This window comes from Oryctolagus cuniculus, chromosome 6 (genome assembly GCF_964237555.1).
Source record: "Oryctolagus cuniculus chromosome 6, mOryCun1.1, whole genome shotgun sequence".
Lineage (NCBI taxonomy): Eukaryota > Metazoa > Chordata > Mammalia > Lagomorpha > Leporidae > Oryctolagus > Oryctolagus cuniculus.
The window spans coordinates 75,931,890-75,952,066 of NC_091437.1; the positions used below are offsets into that span (position 1 = coordinate 75,931,890).

General features: G+C 39.1%; 1 protein-coding gene across 1 annotated transcript in view; it reads right to left on the minus strand.

Annotated features, from left to right (window-relative positions):
- PXDNL (peroxidasin like) overlaps positions 1-20,177 on the minus strand; it is a 519,551-nt gene that overhangs the window by 162,745 nt on the left and 336,629 nt on the right. The window contains exons 6-7 of the mRNA XM_002710472.5: positions 7,559-7,630; positions 1,906-2,075 (exon numbers count right to left, since the gene is read on the minus strand). Coding sequence (XP_002710518.3) covers positions 1,906-2,075; positions 7,559-7,630 — 242 coding nt within the window. The remainder of the gene's footprint in view (positions 1-1,905; positions 2,076-7,558; positions 7,631-20,177) is intronic.

The window sequence follows — 20,177 nt, forward strand, 5'->3', positions numbered from 1 at the left end:
TAATGATAGATAAGAACTAAAGCCTGGCCGGCGCCGCGGCTCACTAGGCTAATCCTCCGCCTTGCGGCGCCGGCACACAGGGTTCTAGTCCCGGGCGGGGCGCCGGATTCTGTCCCGGTTCCCCCTCTTCCAGGCCAGCTCTCTGCTGTGGCCAGGGAGTGCAGTGGAGGATGGCCCAAGGGCTTGGGCCCTGCACCCCATGGGAGACCAGGAGAAGTACCTGGCTCCTGCCATCGGATCAGTGCGGTGCGCTGGCCGCAGCGTGCTGGCCGCGGCAGTCATTGGAGGGTGAACCAACGGCAAAGGAAGACCTTTCTCTCTGTCTCTCTCTCACTGTCCACTCTGCCTGTCAAAAAAAAAAAAAAACAAAAAACAAAAAAAAAAAACCAAAAAACTAAAGCCTGTCGTTTTGTTGAGCCTACTTGCTCTGTTAGTGAATTTGGTGGTGTCATGTGTTTTCATAATGCAGGATACCCTTCAGAATTTCTTAGAAGGCTGGTCTGGTAATGGTGAATTATTTCAGTGTGCTTATCTGGAAAATATTTGCTTCTATTTCACCTTTAAAGGATAACTTTGGGGGATATAATATTCTTGATTGAAAGTGTTTTTCTTCTTTTTCTTCTTTTTTTAAAAAGTTTTTGGACTTATTTATTTATTTGAAAGGCAGAGTTACACAGAGAGAAGGAGAGGCAGAGAGAGAAGTAAAGAGTTGATGGAATAAAGGGTATCACTTGGTTTGTTGCTTAGTCTTTGATTCTGGTTGAGCCCAGGAGTGTAACCTCGGAGTTATTTTTTTTTTTCATCTTAATCAATGTCAGCTGTGTCTATAGGTGACACTGTGGACTAGTTTACTGTGTTTCATAGAAATAGAAATGTAAGGCTGATTATTAAGGTTGTCAAAAACATAAACATTCATTCACTGACTCAAAGGTTTTTGTTATTTAAAATTTATAGATATTAAAATTTACAGATACAACAAGCTACAGATATCCCAGGCCACTGGCCCTTTCCCCTTGTAATCCTTAGGGGCATCAGTGCACAGGGCATGTGTTTCCTATGTTTGTGTTCCATTACTCTAGTCATATTCATTGTCTTATTATACATGAACAAAACAAACCAAACAGGAGCTTGTATTGTGACATAGCAGGTAAAGCCACGGCCTGTGATGCTGGAATACATTTTGGGTGTGGGTTCATGACCCAGGTGTTTCTTTTCAGACCCAAATCCATAATACCCTGGAGAAAGCAGAGAAAGATGGCCCAAGTGCCAGGGCCCCATGCACCCATGTAGGAGAGCCATATGAAGCTCCTGGCTCCTGGTTTCTACCTGGCACAGCCCTGGCTGTTGCAGTCATCTAGGAAGTGAACCAGTGGATGGAAGATCTCTCTTTCTCTCTTTGCCTCTTCCTCTCTCTCCCAATAACTCTGACTTTCAAATAAATAAATAAATCTTAAAAACAAACCAAATAAAAAGTAGTGGATTTGTTAAGGATTTTTTAAACTATTGAATATTAGCAATTAATTGATCTGCCATTGACAAATCTAAATTATTAGTGATTAACACTAAGTGATACTGAGGTGTAAGTGGAGAATTTCATTCTGGATTCCACTTCCTGTGTCCTTAAAATAAATAAATAAATAAATCACTTTTCTCAATAGTTTGCTTCTTAAACTGTGGAGATTGAATTACGTGATCTTTAAGTACTATCCTTGCTTCTACAGTTTATAATGACAAAAACCTTACAAAATGAAAATGCTTAAGAAGGAGGTAGGGTTTACTTCCTCCTAAATGCCTTAAAAATGTTCTGATAATGCGTTCTTCCAAATGCAGCATCCTATAATAAATCTGTACAGAAAGAGAATAAAAGACATTTCCTTTTTATATCCACAGAGAAAAATCACGTACCACAGTTGAACTGCTCCACTGGGACTGAAGCAACCGACTGCCCATGGAGTCTTTGAGGATATTCACAGGTGGCAGCAGCCTGGGTTTGACCAGTTTGAGCATAGCCTTGTAGGAGTTCCCTCAGCCACAGAAGGTCACAGTCACAAATCAGAGCATTGGAGTCCAGACGCCTAGGCAAGCAGGCAAGAATTGCAACTGTTGAGTGACCATTAATTGCTAACAGCATCTTTTGAGCGGAAATAGTTAACTCTCTAATTGCCCTTGCCCCTCACATTATGCCTGCAGGATTTCTCTTCACCAGTAAACAGATTTTAAGAAATGCGTATTTAGTTGCCTGTCTTGCACAGAGTAAATCCACCTCCATATTAATGTTTTTCAAAAGCTACTTTAAGACTTGAAAAGCAGTTGCCACTTAGCATTTATTATAAGTAAATAGCATCACATGTAGGCATGGAAATGCTGGCATTTGCAAGTAAAGAGCAGAGTCCCTATGATTTGGTGATGGTATTTTAACTTTTTCATAGGGAATACTTCAAAGGAATGGCAGAGGCTCCATGGCTCACAGAAGGCTTGCCAGTGTGCTTGTGGGTGATTCAGGCAGATAGCCCAAGCACTGGCCCTTTCTCTTGCAATCATTGAGGGCGTCAGTGTGCAGGGCACATGTCCCCTGTGTTTGCAATTTGCCTTCGGGATAGAGGCTGAACATACTAACAGGCCTGGCCAAAATGCCTCTTCTTGATTGTCACTTGCAGTTGCTAGTGGGTAGCCGCAGGCCCTTCATATGTCTTTGTAGAACTTTCTCATCTAGGCACAGGACTTCTTTCTCATCCTTTCTATCATTTTTTTCTCCTCAAATAGAATTGAGTTTGATGGTTTATATCCCTCTTCTTTTCAAAAGTTGTGTATTGTGAAAGAGCAAAGAAGTGATTACTGATTCCTTTTATCTCTCTCAAAGGTTAAAAAGGGGAGCTCTTGGAGAAAGGAATTCACAAGTCTGTCTGTCTATGGTGGTAATTGGGTCACATTCCATGCAAGAAAACGCCAGAGATAAAAGGATAATATGAACATATTTATGACAGGGAGGAGGGTTATGTTGCATAATATCTTATTATAATAAGTAATGTTCTATGTGACTTGAGAAAAATAGAAAATCTATGATTTTAAAAACTTTTAATCAAGAGTATATAAGGAGGTCTTCAACAGTTCATGGAAAATGCATGTTATAAAAAAAAGGGTACAGATTTAAAAGTGTTCTTGTACTGATACAAACTTATCTTTTCATTCTGCTTTTTCATAATTATTTTTCAAGTACACTCATATATTCATGAAAAGCTCTTAGTAAAACATTTGGGAAAATAAACAAAAATGAAATTTAAAAGAACTGATTTAGAAATAAAATTTAAAATCATCAAGCTATTTTAAATTTAGAATTTGCATTAACATCAAGCTCCTGGAGCAGAAAAAGTTGAAAGTAATTATGTCATTCCTCATTTTGTGAATTTATTTTTTCTTTAAAAATTATACATTTTAATAAATTTTAAAAGATTTATTGTCTGAGTTTTGTAGACACTCAGTTTATGAGTGTTGTATTTAAATTGTATTATATTACTCTGAAAAGGATGCCTACATGAAGTAGCTTTATTAAATTAAGAGAAAAAAACTTTCCTATACACACAGAAAATTAGGATGGCTGTTGTGGCACAGTAGTTGAGCCGCTGCTTGGGATGTTCACGTCCCATATCAAAGTGATGGTTCGAGTCCTGGTATCTCAGCTTCCAGTCCAGCGTCCTACTAATGCAACCCAGGAGGCAACAGAAGATGGCACAAGTGCTTGGGCCTCTGTCACTCACAAGTCCTAGCTTCAGTCTGGCCCAGCTCTGGCTGTTGCAGGCATTTGGGAAGTGAAGTAGCTAGTGGAAAACCTAAGTAGAGTATTTCAAATGAGTAATAAAAAGTCATTTTTGGAATATTGCCTACATTTTAGAACAACGGATGTTGAAAGTAACAAGCTAAAGTAGACCATCAAGAAAGGTGGTTCTTATTAGCTATAGCAAACATTAGCAATATACTATATTTAAAATCGCTACCATTTTAAGCTTCACCATTCAAAAAAATTTTTTTTTATTTATTTGTAAGGAATACAAATTTGAAGAGTACAACTTTAGGAATATAGTTACTCTTCCCATCATACCTGCCCTCCCACCCACACTCTCATCCCTCCCCTTCCTCCCTCTCCCCTTGCCAGTCCAATTCTCCATTAAGATTCATTTTCAAATTAACTTTGTATACAGGAGATCAACTCTACACTAAGTAAAGATTTCGACAATTTGCACACACACTATATCAAGTGTGGAAAAAAATAGACAACTACTTTCTGATAGTGTGTAGTCAAGAACCACCACTCTGGGGGCCAGTGCTGTGTCACAGTAGGTTGATACTCCACCTGTGGCACCGGCATCCCATAAGGGTGCCTGTTTGAGTCCCAGCTACTCCTCTTCTGATCCAGCTCTCTTCTATGTCCTGGGAAAGCCCAAGTACTTGGGCCACTACACCCCAGTGGGAGACTCGGAGGAGGATCCTTGTTCCTGGCTTTGGATTGGCCCAGCTCCAGCTGTTGCAGCCATTTGGGGCATGAACCAGTGGATGGAAGACCTTTCTCTCTGTCTCACCCTCTCACTGTCTGTAACTCTATCTCTCAAATAAATAAATAAAATCTTAAAACAACAAAAAAGAGTCACCATACTGAAATAACTACTTTGGCATATTCACTACTCAATGGACAACTTCAAATGGAAAAATTGTTTCAGGGATAGTAATCCTTTCTGTTTGAAAATAAAGTAATGCATCACCCATACTTACATAAACCCTTTCAGGTAAAGATCACACAACACTCTGGAAGAGGCATTTCCCTAATGCTCACAGTCCATCTGTGAGGAATGCGAGGAATTGTCATGAGTGACAAATGGTGTGGCATGGATGGAGAAGCCAGTGTCAGGTGACCTCCATGGAATCACATGGGACTCAAGCAGTGAAGGGACCCACATGATTCACATTCTTTTCTCTGCACCTCATGGGCTATGGGTGCGCTGACGCCCCCTGGTGGTTGAAAAACTTTTCTTGCAGAAGATAAAGTGTGGCAGCAGGTGTAGTTCAGCCCTCTATCACTCTCTTACATTCTATTTTACTTGTGTAAATTAAGGCCTGAGTAGAACACATGTTTGAGGATTTAGAATAACTACATTGCTGGGGCCCGGTCGAAGATCAATCAGGATCTCATAGATTGTAGGGCAATTTGTTCAAACCATCTGCATGCCAGTTTCCCAACAATAAGATTGAAATTTCAACAAAAAACATAACTAACAAAATTATTTTAAAGCATTTGATATAAACATGGTGCATACATGTAAGTTACAAATCAGAACATCTCATTCAGTCTTCATGTTACTAGCAATGATTCATGCATTTATGCTTCAGCAATGGGTGAATGCTGTTTCAATAAATGTAAGAGATTAAAACAGAAAACTTGTTACTATGATTTTAAAGGAAGAATAATACAGAAAGAGCAGAATAAGCTCAATAATTTAGCATCTCAAGATTCTGAAGTCTCAGATGCCAAGCATAGCATTAAGAAAGAAATCTATATAGACAAGAAATTTGCACAGAAATTACAATTGCAAATTTATAGAGATGGTGACTCTAACTGTAAGTGATGTCATAAATATACTAGAAGTAAAGCAGGGCAAGTTAAAAATATAACACAGTATTTCTCCCACCGCCCAAATGTAGAATCCTATGGCCATGTTTCCAAATCTATTGGTATTTTGCATTTCCCACAGATGGCTAAAAATGAGGCTAGAAGGACCTGATGTCCGAAACAGCTGTTGCAGCTCAATTCACAATAGCTAAGATTTGGAATCAACCAGATATCCATCAACCAATGACTAAATTAAGAAAATGTGTACATATACTCTATGGAATATTGCTCAGCCATAAAAAAATGAAATCCTGTCTTCTACAACAAAATGGATGCAACTCAAAACTGTTATACTTAGTGAAATAAACTACTCCCAAGAAGACAAATATCATACATTTTCCTTGATCTGTGGTAACTAATAGAGTACAAAAAATGTAATATATAAATATTTGCAATTCAATCTGCATAAAACTATTCCTGTGCAAAAATTCTTGAAAGGAAGTGGCTTAAAGTCTAAATGAACTTAATTATTATCTTATAATCCACACCAGAAATATTTAGATGTTACATTGTCATTGTTTGTATTTCATTGAAAGAAATTATGAATGACTAACTGACCAAAAAAACTGTATATGGGTGAAAAGGTCGTTTACACATTCAATTATTGTTTATAGCCCCTGTGTTTTTATGTGTTAAACTTCTTATTTGGTGAAGTATTTAGCCTTTTTACTGTAATGTAAATTTAAAATATGTTATCTCAAAAATTTAAAAAAAAGAGAGAAGTAAGGGTAGAAGGAAAGAGGGAGTGAGGGAGGCATGGAAGGAGGGAGGGAGGGTGAGAATATCATTATGTTTTTAGACTTGTATCTAAAATCATATTGAATCTGTTAAAGTTTAATTAAAATGAAAATGAAAAAAGTCTATGAAAGGGATCAGCATTAGAACAAAAATTTAAAAAAAAAAAAAAACACCTTGTCAGGAAAAAAAAGAACCATCAATGGAAGCCTCCGTGAGTTTGAACACAAAGTGCACCTCCTAAGGAGAAGGCTGTGAAGCAACACTGTGCATGTCCGCATACGTGTTCCCATGCAAATAGGGAGTGCAGACTTGGAGAAATGAACTAGGAGCGGATGAATTGTCCTCTTGGTTATTTGTGTTCCTTTAAGGACAACCACTCCAGGTCTTATTTCAGGCATCAGTTGAACATGAATTTATGTTGCTCAGTGCTCTGATCTTACTTTATCTGAATACGCCCTTTCTCATGGACCTGTATACAGGCACTCAACAGCAGATGATCAATAGCAACAAAAAGACAGCTGTGTACACCCTTGTGGATTTCCTACCCCATGCTCCAAATTAGCATGGAGGAAGCTGGAGCTTATTTGTGCATAATGAAGAGGGAAAAAAAGTCACACAAACCAGAATATTAACAACAACAATGGGAGTGGAGACAGATGGAGGGAAGGAGAACCCTTCACACAAAGGGATAGGAAGTAAGACAAATTGGAAACCAACAGACAATGGAGACCATGAGAGGATTGGATTTTGTCTTGCTTTGTTTAACATGGAAAGAAATAAACTATACTGTGCCCAACAAAGGACAACACAAGCCTGGTCAGGGGGTAAGGCATTATTTGGAGTACTTCACATTTCCTCTTTACTAAAATGTTACAAGACAAAGAACCTTACAAGTCTTTAGAGTTGACCAGCAAGGAAATGATCAGCTCAAAAGACTCCCATCTTCAGTATTCTTGTTGACTATTACTTTTAAGAGAATGCACGAAAGTTCAGTGGATTGTCCACATCCTCTGTCTTCTGCAGTTAAAAAAGCCACTTCCTCCCCAGCACATGAGAATCACAATGGTCATCCATGGCAAAAGGAAATGAAGGCAATTGTTGAGATTATTTATTTTGGAAAACGTTGCAAGGTTGTGTGTGTGTGCACTGGCATTCACTTACAGTCTTTTTAATGAATCCAAATGAGAAAAGCTCCCAGCTGGGATTTTAGATAATTTGTTGTTATGCAAAAATCTGAAAAATAAAAGATAAATTTTAATTACCACACAAGAATGATGAGATTGGGGAAAACAAATTTGTTTTTGTTTTGTTGTTGTTGTTGTTGTTGTTGTTTTTGTTTTTACCTAATTGTGAACCCAAATATTTTTTTAAAATTACTTCCATGACAAAGGGCAAATGAAAACCAGAGTGGTATTTATGCAAGCATTTGCTCTAAAGATTTACATGTGTATATCTACTACTAGACTGATAGTGGAAGGTCTTTGGAATTTTTACTTTATTTATTTGGCGACAACAAATGTGAAAGAAAAATTCACAAAACTTAACAGTTCAGAATGCAAGAAATCAAAGTAAATAGGCAATAAATTCATCATTAGTACACAACATATATGCATGTAAATCAACACATTGTACATCTTGAACATATACACTGTTTATTTGTAAATTCAATATTTTTTCCTTAAAAAATAAAGAATGACACAGTAAAATATGACAGCAGACACCTGCAAATGAATGGTGACCAACTGGATCCTATCATTGGCAATCTTTGCTTGTACTTCAGCTTAGTAACCAAATATTGTTTTGCTTAATGATGGCCCCATTTGGCCACGTTGTAGTTGCTGGTTCACCAGCCATTTACCTGTTCTGTCTCAAACCATGCTTCCAAGCTAGAACCCAGGCTGGTGACAAAGAAGTACTTGCCTCAGGCTCCTGTGCCTATGGAAGGTAATGGAGGGCAGTGGAGGCAGAGGAGCCAGGCCATGTTATATCTCCCCTGTCTGGCCACTTAGATGACCCAGCACTGCTGTGGGCTTCACAGATGCTGCCATCGCTGTACCACCATGCTTAGAACTAGAAGTATTATAAAAGGAGAAATCACCAGGTACAGAGTGTCTGGTCACTAGGACCTCTGAATGCATTTTCAACCAGACACACTTGAAGGAAGAGAGGAAAACAGAAAAACAAAAGATAAATTGTTAATCACCCACACCCTTTCTTGAGACTCAACGAAATAAGCATAAGTAAGCAAAGTATATCTACAAAAGTTTCTCAATGAGTTCCATCCAGTCTGTTGCTGAGTCCTACTCCATGACTAATGCCCTCCTGTCAGTTAAGTCCTGGATCATCAGTCTTGTTTTCTTAGCAGTGTTATGTTTTTGACTTTCTTTTGATTACTTTACCAATTTTGGGTTAAAGTAAAGGGGAGTAACTGAGCTGGAGCCAAATTCTTTTTATGATTTCAGAGAGTTGAATTTCAGATACACATCTGAAAAGAGATCCATCCGTTTTTCCCTGATCTTTCCTATTCTGATTCCCTGATTCTCTAGCAGTGGCTAGAGAAGAAATCGTGATGGAAGAAATTACAAGTTGTTGACAAAGATCCTCTTGTCTATCCATCTCTGCTCATTTCCTCCAGAGCTCTTTTCCAAATAAATTGACTTTGTGGGCTCCGTGTCCTCTCAACTGCCTAATTTTAATAAGAATTCTGTGCGTTCACATCAGAGTCTGCATGTTCAGAATCCAATCAAACTCCTCATGCCCTAGCATCCTCAGGCAACGACTGGCCATCCTGGCAAGTCCTCAGTGATCAGTTGGCCAGAATCCCCCTGATCCCTGCTGATCCTCTTCGTAACTGTTCATCCACTGGCACTTTGCTCCTTGACTATACATTTCTATTCACCCTGCTTGCCTTTGCTCATTCAGAGTTGAGCCCCATCTCTCTCTCCCCCACTGCAAAAACCCCACAGTAGCCCTTCTACCTCTCACTATGTGCCAATGAATGAAGTTTCTTCGCCATACTTTAGCAAGTGTCATTGAGTAATTTTTGTTGTTGTTAACAGTGTACAGACAGATGTCATAGTGATTCACAGTCTCCACCATGAGCCCTAGTCCCTTTGCCATTTCTTTATGCCAAGGAACATTGGAACAGAGTTTCATGATGGAGAAATAGCTTGTAGCATATTGCAGCTGAACACTGGGAAAAGCCATGGGTCTTGGAGAACTTATACCTGCATTGCTTTTGCTAGGCTGCAAGCATATTTCATTATTTTACAAATAGTGAAGTTCTACATGATAGTAACAGTAAAAAAGACTTATTTATTCTTTAGGCTAGAAATTACATCAATAATCAGAGATTGAAAGATGTTATCTATTTCCTAATCCAAGCCGACTCAAACTAATTGTTTAACAAGCCAAACAAATCAGTAGAAAAGTAAAATATTTCTATCATCAGAGAATTTTGAAACAAGGTATGTAAATATTTGAAAGCCATCGGTGAAATTTTTTCTTAATTATATACAAATGATGACAAAATATCCAAATATTATTTCAACATTTACTTTATGGCTATTTATTATGGTCCCAAGTCACAACATTATTACTACTTCACTATTTTTATAGCTGTTTAATTTCAAGCAGTCTAAACTGCTCTAAACCTCTTCACTTCACCTATAAAATGAGGAAGAGTTATAATAATTAATATCATTATTTATCTCCCAAAACACTGTCCAAGTGACAATGCTAAAAACCATAGTATTGGGCCCCAGCATTGTGGAGTAGAGGGTTAAGCTGCTGCCTGCACTGCCAGCATCCCATATGGGTACCAGTTTGAATCCCATATGCTCTACTTCCAATCCAGCTCGCTGCTAATACAGCAGGAAAGCAGTGGAAAATGACTGATGTATTTTGGCCCCTGCATCCTTGTGGGAGACCCAGATGGTGTTCCAGGCTCCTGGTTTCAGCCTGATCCTATGGTTATTTGGATGGATGGAAGATATTTCTCTCTCTCTCTCTCTTCTTCTCTCTCTCTAACTGCTTTTATAAGAAGTAAATAAACCTTTAAAAGCATAAATAGATAAATAAAACCATAGTATTGGTACAGCAGTACTGTTTTGCAAAGTGCAAAAATGTATGTTTATAGTTACTTTTTTCCCATTTCTTCTTTTCAACTTCCTTGAAGTTAATCAAAAACAATTCCCTAAGGCATCTGTTGAAATCTGCCTATAGAAACACTTTGATTGCTTTACTCCCCAAAACCACCTAAAAAGTACTTCTTCCTGGATTGAAAATTTGGTGTAACTATTTATTGCTTATGTCTTCTGTCAAAGATGCTTGGTCTGAAATATTTTAGTGATAACTTCTGCAAGGAATTTCATTCAAAAACCTTTCTCTTTCCCTTGTCAGAAATATACAGGCTATCAAAAAAGCTGTTAGGAATGAGGTTTTTTTTTCCCTAAAAATGTTGAAGAAAGAAACCAAATCTGCTGTCTGCGGTTTATATTGATGTTTCAAAACGGACCCTCTGAAAATCCAGGAGACCTCTGAGAAGCAGGGAAAACTTCTTCTCACATGCTGCTCCTGGAGAAACTTTGCCTGGGCTCTAGTGAAGTATCGCCCAAGAGAAGGCTGCAGTTCCCAGTCTCACTGACTGCATACCCTCACTCGCCACTTTGTGGATTACCAAACCACAACATTGTTTGGATTCCCAAATCAGGGAAACCAAGTAGGTTCTCATGAACCCTGTATGACCTTTCTAGACACAGAATACTGAGAGTTTTCTTCCTCTTGACATAGTTTCATCTCATATTTTAAAGACTGAATCATTGAACAGTCAACAAGAAGTATGCAAAGGATAAATTATTGCTTGATGCTGTCAGTGTGACAGGCTATTAAAAGGAGCTGGCTTCACCAAGAATGTCCATACTTTCACCAATCTGAAATTCACAAATAGCATGGAGAAGAAAACAGCCAAGTAGTAATGTTCTTCATACCAATCATGAATTATTAAACAAAAAGTGTAAATTAATATTTGACACTACCTCTATTCTGCCTATGTACCAAGTTATAAATCAGCTTGGACATTTCAACCCATGTGGCTCTACCAAATGTGCATAGATTCTCTTGGTGAGCAATGTAATAACGACTAATTTGTCATCTTTCAAGATGGCTTATCTACTGGAAAAAAATTTAACTTTGTTACAGCACCAGGATTTGCACATCAGTTCTTCCACTCAAGAGAGGACAGTGCAGTCTTCCTGCCCTGTATTGATCTCATGTCTTCACTGAATAGAATATCCTCAAACAAGAGATAGAGCTTGATACTTACAAATTTAGTGCAAAGGCCATTTGTCAGTGGACAGCACTCTGGCACAGTAGGTTAATCCTCCCCCTGCAGCACTGGCATCCCATATGGGTGCTGGTTCTAGTCCCAGCTGCTTCTCTTCTGATCCAGCTCTCTGCTATGGCCTGGGAAAGCAATGGAAGATGGCCCAAGTGTTTGGGCCCCTGAACCTGTGTGGGAGACCTGGAAGAAGCTCCTGGCTCCTGGCTTCAGATCGGCCCAGCTCCAGCCATTGCAGCCATCTGGGGAGTGAACTAGCAAATGGAAGAGTTTTCTCTCTGTCTCTCTCTCTCACTGTCTGCAACTCTACCTCTCAAATATAAATGAATAAAGAGGCCATTTATCCAAACACACCAAAAAGAAACTAACCCTAGATATCATGGAGATGCTGCTGGATGCACATTAGTTGATGATGTGAGGCTGCAGGCAAGGTCATACTACATTTGTTTGGATTCAGAAATACTTTAAGAGAATAATCTTAAATTTAAAACATCATTCCATGAACAAATTCCAAGGTCCCAAGGAGAAGAATTCTGTGAACTAGGTGTACACATTTACCTCTGTCTCTTTTAAGAGTCCATGGCAATAATAGCCCAGCTAATAAATACAAAGAAATAAACCCACAACAATCAAGAGGATGGACTATAGAAGCTTACTTACAGGTAGGAGAATTAAACATTTCTGAAACCACATGAAATGCACAGAAGAGGGCTGACAGATGAAATGGGAAGAGAAAGCTACTGCCTAGACAATACCAGGAATAACACAGAGACATCAAACATAGGTATAGGCACAAGAATGAAAAGTATGGATGAAAATAGAGGGGCTTTACAAAGATAAAGACAGAGGAATATAAAAGCTGCGGTGGCCACCCTTACACAGGGCCCAACTAATGAGAAAAGGGACGTATTTGTGGATATACATACATATTTTCCCTTCCCTAAATAAATCGAACCAAAGGACAGAAAAAAAAATAAGGCTTTTTTATGGAGCTGGAACTCAAGACAAAATTTTCTTTCTTCTACATTTTAGAAATATAAATCTTGGCCGGCGCCGCAGCTCACTAGGCTAATCCTCTACCTGCCGCGCCAGCACACCGGGTTCTAGTCCCAGTTGGGGCTCCAGATTCTGTCCCGGTTGCCCCTCTTCCAGTCCAGCTCTCTGCTGTGGCCTGGGAAGGCAGTGGAGGATGGCCCAAGTCCTTGGGCCCTGCACCCATGTGGGAGACCAGGAGGAAGCACCTGGCTCCTGGCTTCGGATCGGCACAGCACCAGCTGTAGTGGCCATTTGGGGAGTGAACCAACGGAAGGAAGACCTTTCTCTCTCTCTCTCTTACTGTTTAACTCTGCCTGTCAAAAAAAAAAAAGAAAAGAAAAGAAAAAGAAATATAAATCTGCCATTTCTCATTCAATTTCCCATTGAAAACTCTCACAAAAGGAGAAATTTTGTTAGAAACAGACCTATTAGAGAGGAGTGGGGGAACTGAATATATAATTAAAAACAATTATGAGATGCTATGAGACATGAATAAACAGGAAATCAGAAAGCATTTTTGTATCAACTAAAATATGACTGGAGGTTTTTCAATAATAAGTTTTCAAATGAAGACCTGTGACCAGATTATGAAGCAAAGTGACCAAATAATAGAAAATAAAAGAATATAGAGGCCGGCGCCGCGGCTCACTAGGCTAATCCTCCACCTAGCGGCGCCGGCACACCAGGTTCTAGTCCCGGTTGGGGCGCCGGATTCTGTCCCGGTTGCCCCCCTTCCAGGCCAGCTCTCTGCTGTGGCCAGGGAGTGCAGTGGAGGATGGCCCAGGTGCTTGGGCCCTGCACCCCATGGGAGACCAGGAAAAGCACCTGGCTCCTGGCTCCTGGCTCCTGGCTCCTGCCATTGGATCAGCGCGGTGCGTCGGCCGCAGCGCGCCGGCCACAGCAGCCATTGGAGGGTGAACCAATGGCAAAAGGAAGACCTTTCTCTCTGTCTCTCTCTCTCACTGTCCACTCTTTGTTTTTCTATGGGGGTGCAAACTGTTGAAATCTTTACTTAATGCATACTAAACTGATCCTCTGTAAAAAAAAAAAGAAAGAAAGAAAGAAAGAAAGAAAGAAAGAAAGAAAGAAAGAAAGAAAGAAAGAAAGAAAGAAAGAAAGAAAGAAAAGAAAAGAAATTATCAACTCCCAACTTGACTCTCACTGGGATTAAACATGACAATAGGTCTGATCTGATTTCATCATCATTTAAAAAAATCATCTATTATTTTTCACTTTATGTTTCTGTGTGGGAGCAAACTGTTGAAATCCTTACTTAATGTATACTAAGCTGATCTTCTGTATATTAAGATAATCAAAAATGAATCTTGATGTGAATGGAAGGGGAGAGGGAGTGGGAAAGGGGAGGGTTGTGGATGGGAGGGACGGTATGGGGGGGAAGCCATTGTAATCCATAAATCGTACTTTGGAAATTTATATTCATTAAATAAAAGTTAAAAAAAAGAATATAGAGATTCAGATAGTCTGAAACCCAAGCCATAATTAAAAAGAAGGAACAAAAAGTATAAAGAAGAGGGGAAATTATCAAATAAGTAATTAAAGAGAAACATATAAAGCTGAAGAAAGACTTGAGTCTTGAGATTGAAAGAACATTTGAAGTATCAAGCCCAGTGATTCAAAATTCTGAGTTCCAACATGGCCCAGTGGAGGTGCCCACATCTTCTCCACAGAGAAGAACCAAAATAGCAAGCAAATAAATGTGTTTCAAAGTGAGAACCTGTAGGAGAGCATTGGGGTTCAGCTGAGAGGGCACAGCTACCCCATAGGTCACAGAGAATTGGGATGGAAGAGCAAAGAGAGGAACAAACTGTCAACTGTTGCCCTGAACCCATAGTGGATACTGGGGTTCCACATTGCAAGGGAAAGGTTGAACAAGAGAGTGTCAGCAGACCCAATCTCCAGGAACACTAGATGCCAGCAGTCTTAGCTACAAGTAGGATCAACATGCAGTATGGACTTACATCTCAGCAAGGGGAACTCCCAGGACTACAGATGGTAGATTGGTTTCAGGAAAGCAACTCACATTGTTTTCCCAACCCCTAGAACATAAGCTATAGCATTGTCATGTAGTCATTTTAAAAAAAAGATTTATTTTATTTATTTGAAAGACATAGTTACAGAGAGACGTAGAGACAGAGAGAGAGGTTTTCCATCTTCTGGTTCACTCTCCAGATGGCCGCAACGGATGGAGCTGGGCCAATCCGAAGCCAGGAGCCAAGAGTCTCCTCCGGGTCTCCCATGTGGGTGCAGGGGCCCAAGGACTTGGGCCATCTTCTACTACTATCCCAGGCCATAGCAGAGAGCTGGATCAGAAGTGGAGCAGCTGGGACTAAAACCTGCGCCCATATGGGATGTGGGAGCTTCAGACCAGGACTTTAACCCACAGTGCCACAGCGCCAGTCCCAAGTCATATAGTCTTGAGAAAGAAGTTAGCATCAGAATCCACCTGCCCTATGGGACAGAAGTCTCCACATAACCCCATTCTTGCAACCCCACAGACTTTCCACTGCACTAGCAAAACTGGAATGCAGCCTCACAAATCCAGCTAGACCCAGCAGTAACTGTCTTCCCCTCACCTTAGCCCAAGCAACATCCTGCACTACATGAGTCAGGTGGCTCAAGCAAAAGCGGAATAGATCTTGCTACCATAACCTTAGGAGCTAGGGCACTTTCCCCTGAGGGGTTGGAGACAACCACTTTGCCCCACAGTGTAGTGCTTGTGAGTCACAGACTGGGGCCTGCCTTGGTCCCACCATAGCTCTCTTATCAAGGCTGCTTTGGCTCTGGATGGAGTGGCTGCTTATGCACAGCTGCTTGGGCTGCACATCTTGCCTTTCCAGCCTGTTCTGGTTTTGGTGAGTGCCTTGGACTTCAGTTCTGGTGCAATCATAGCCCAGCTAGCTTTGTGCTTACAGGTAATCACACACACCTGCCCAGGACTAGAATATGACATGGCATGACCTTGGCTGCAATCACTGAGATCTGCACTTTCCTGCTAGAACTGAGAGGAGCCCCAGACGTCCCTGCAGCCACTGCCATTGTTCACAGTGGAAGAAGTTACAGAGAGACCACATTTCAGTATCAAACTGGAACTAAAGCCAATGTAGCCTGCCAAGCCAACACTTGAAAATACATCTTCAGGTGAAATCCTTCAGTTCATGAAAGTCATACTGACAGTGACAGAGACAACCAATACATCAAATGTGCAAATATCATGTAGGAGCAAAAGAAGTAAGGAAAAAAGCCAATACTACTCCCCCAAAGGAACATGAGAATGTTGTGATATTGGTTGATATAATGCCTGAGAAGAAATCCAAGGGAATAATTTTATAAAACAAAACATTTTTAAATCTAAACAAAGAGATAAGTTCCAACATAGAAATAGTGACAGATTACAATATTCCTGTCACCAATGGAGAGGTCAACAAGTTAAAGAAACACCAGAGTTAAACTAGAATACAGACCAAATTGACCTAACAGATATTTGTAGAACATTTCACCCAGCGGCTATAGAGTACACATTCTTTTCATCAGCACATGTATCAATCTCAAGGATAGGCTATAAACCATACCACAAAACAAGTCTCAGCAAGTTTCAAAAATCAAATCAAATCATGTATCTTTTCTGACCATCATGGAATGAAAATAGAAATCAACAACAAAACAACTGTTAGAATTTAGAAATATATGAAGATTGAGCAACATTCTACTGAATGAAGATTTAGTTACTGAAGAGAACAAAAAGAAAATTTAAAAATTCCTGGAAATGAATTAAAATGAAAACATAATATACCAAAATGTATGGGGTACAGCAAAAATAAATAGTGCTGAGAAGACTGTTCATATCAGTAATTTCACCTATATTTTTAAAAAACAGAAAGATAAGAAATAAACAACCCAACAATTTATCTCCAGGATCTAGAAAAATAAGAGCAACCAAACCTGAAGTCAAAAAAAGGAAAAAAAAAGAAAAAAGAAAAATTAGAGTAGAGCTAAATAAAATTGAAACTGAGAAAATATATAAAAATCAATGAAATGAAGGACTGTTTTTTAAAAAAATAAACAAAATAAAATAAATTGTTATACTAAAATTTGAAGACTCAAATAAAAATCAGAAATGTAAAAGGAGATATTACAAAGGATTCTTAAGGACTACCATAAATAGCTATAAGCCAACAAATTGGAAAACCTAAGAGAAATGGATATATTTTTGGATATATGTGATCTTCCAAACTCGATCCAAGAAGACATGGAAAACTAATGGGACAGACTAATAATGAGTAATGAGAATAAATAAGTAGTAAAATGTCCCCAGCTGTAGAAGAGTCAGGGTACAGAAGGCTTTACTACTACATTCTACCAAACTTTTAAGGAAGAATTAATACTAATTCTTCTTTAACTATTTCACAAATTTGAAATGGAGGGAACCCTTTCAAATTTGTTCTATGAGGCTAGCATTATCCTGATTCCAAAAACAGGGCACAGCTACAATGACAAGAACAACAAAAGAAATCTCTAGACCAATATCTCTGATGAACATAGACACAATGCAAAAATTTCCAACAACATACTAGCAAATAAAATTCAAGAACATACCAAAAAGTCCATTCACCCTAACAAAATGAGATTTATTCACAAATGAAGAGATGGTTCATAATAATGGTTCATAAATCATTGGTTCATAAAGAAATAACAATGTGTCACATCAACAAAATGAAGGGTAAAAATCATATGATCATCGCAATAGATGCACAACAAGCTTTTGATAAAATTTAGCTCCTATTCATGATTTTAAAAACTTGAAAAATTAGATAAAGAAAGAAATAACATAATGAAGGCTATATATATGACAAACCCATGGTCAACATCATATTGACTGGGAAAAAATGGTATCAATTCCTCTAACATCCTAAATCAGACAAGGATATTCATTGCATCACTATTCACAATAGCAAAGTATGGAATCAATATAAGTGTCCTTGCATGGACAAAAGGATAAAAAAGTATATGCCATAAAGAAGAGTGAAATTCTGACATCTACAGCAAAATGGATGGGAGATCATTATATTAAGTGAAATAAGCGAGATGCTGAAAATATTGCATGTTCTTTTTCTCATGTGGAAGTTAAAATTATTCATATAAATATACACGTGTGTGTATGTGTGTGAGAGAGAGAGAGAAAGGGAGAGAGGTCTGAATTTAAATAGTAATTACTAGAGCTGGGAAGGGTTGGGGTAGGGGTGGAGGGTTGCAAATTGGATAATGGGTATAAAAACCTAGTATTTTGGAATTCATGGGTTCTGGTATTTTGCAGCACAGTGGAGTGACTATGTATTATATTCTGAATAAAGAATTTGAACAGAGGAGCTAGCTACCAGAATAAAGATGTAAAGAATGTAGAAAAATAGAAGAAAGTATGAGATTGGATAGTAGTCTCAAAATTTTAAGTGAAGAATCAAGAAAGGCTATCAAAATAAATAGAACAAGAATTAGAAGGTCAATTATATATATAATATATATACACTATATATATAGTATATATAATATATATATATAAACAATAAAACACATGGTATTGAACAGAGGGTAGGGAAAGTGGTGTAAATGACCCATCTTTCAGAGTAGGAGGCAGTGCACACAATCTGCACTTAAAAAGGAAAGAATGAACATCTGGACATATTGTCTAGGCAGAAATGTTGACAACTGAAAAATTTAAAAAAAAGAAGTAAACTGGTGGCCTTTATAGAGAGAGACTGAACTAGAAAGTTCTTCCTCTTAAGCTACATGTACTGTACACAGTGGTCCCTCAGTATCTGCGAGGGATCCAGTTTGTGTTAAATCCCTCACAAATACCCAAATCCAGGGTATTTGCATATAACCTGAACATATTCTCCCTTATATATTTTTAGTATTTATTTTATTTATTCGAAAGGAAGAGTGATAAAGAGAGAAGGAAAGACAGAAAGAGAGTATTTTTCCATCAACTGGTTCTCTCCCCAAATGGCCACGATGCAGGTTGGGGCCAGGCTGAAGCCAGAAACCAGGAACTCCATCCAGGTCTACCACATGAGTAGCAAGGGCCCAAGCACACCCTACATGCTTTAGCAGGAAACTTAATCAGAAGTGAGGCAGCTGGAACTGAAAGGAACACTAATACTGGATGCTGGAGTCACGGGTGGTGGCCTAATCTACTGCACCCAATTCTGTCTCCTCTAGATTACTTATAACACCAAGTGCAATGTACAGGCTGTGAAAATAGTCATCACGCTGCATTGATTAGGGAATGACTACAAGAAAATTCTGCACATGCCCAGTACAGACCCCAGATATTTTTTTAAATATTTGGTTGAAAGAACATATGTGAAACCCACAAATGTGGAAGATTGGCTATGATATTATATACCTGCATTAGTAGTTTAAAATGTACATTTGTTTAAATAATTAAACCCTTTTTGACTAATGAGTCCCCAAGTTCTTAGAGCCCATTCATGGATCCCATGATAAGAAGTCCCCCCTATAAAGACAAGACCAGGGGCAGGCATTGTACCACAATGGGTCAAGCTGCCCTTGTGATCCAGCCTCCAGGTAATGTGCCTGGGAGGCAGTGGATTATGGCCCAAGTGTCCGAGTTCCTATCAACCATGTGAGATGCCTACATGGAGTTCCTGGCTCCTGGCTTCAGCTTGACCCACCCCCTGCTGTTGTAGCCATTTGGGGAGTCCAGCAGTCAATGAACATCTCTGTCTTTGTCTCTCCCTCCCTTTCTGTCACTCTGCCTTCTAACTAAATTAATCTTTCAAGAAAGACAAGACCTGCATCACTGCTGTAGACCTCTGTATCTCCTCAGGGAGCAGGACACTCTATTTCCTATTTCTGCAGCTTTGGGGGCTGCTGTTTGGTAAGAGTGACCGGAGGGATTTTCAGAGTTTTGGTGGTTCAGTAGCAGTCTTGCTGTACAGCATAAAAGTAGTGCTGATTCATCAGGAAAACATTCCCCTAAATTAAAGTTAGTGACCCAGGTTTCTGAAAGTCTTTAGTCATTAAGACTATATACTTCCACAGTTCCACATGCCTTGAACCATGTGCTTCCTACACAGGGATCCCCATTCACACAAGTCAGAGTAGAAGAGGAATATCACATGCTCCCATACCCAGCACCCCACCCACCATCTCATTCCTCTGAAACAAAATAAAAACAAAAAATAATAATTTTATGCATTATAGTGCCTGTGCTTCTGTAGTCCAGTAGATTTGAAGTAACTGCATGGGATAGTGGTTGATTAACTTCTCTTATCTTTCAGTGTGTGGATTTTTTTATCAGAATGTTTCTGAGATTCATCATGCTGTATTTTATTTTATGAACAGATGGTAGCTTTTTTTCTTTACTTC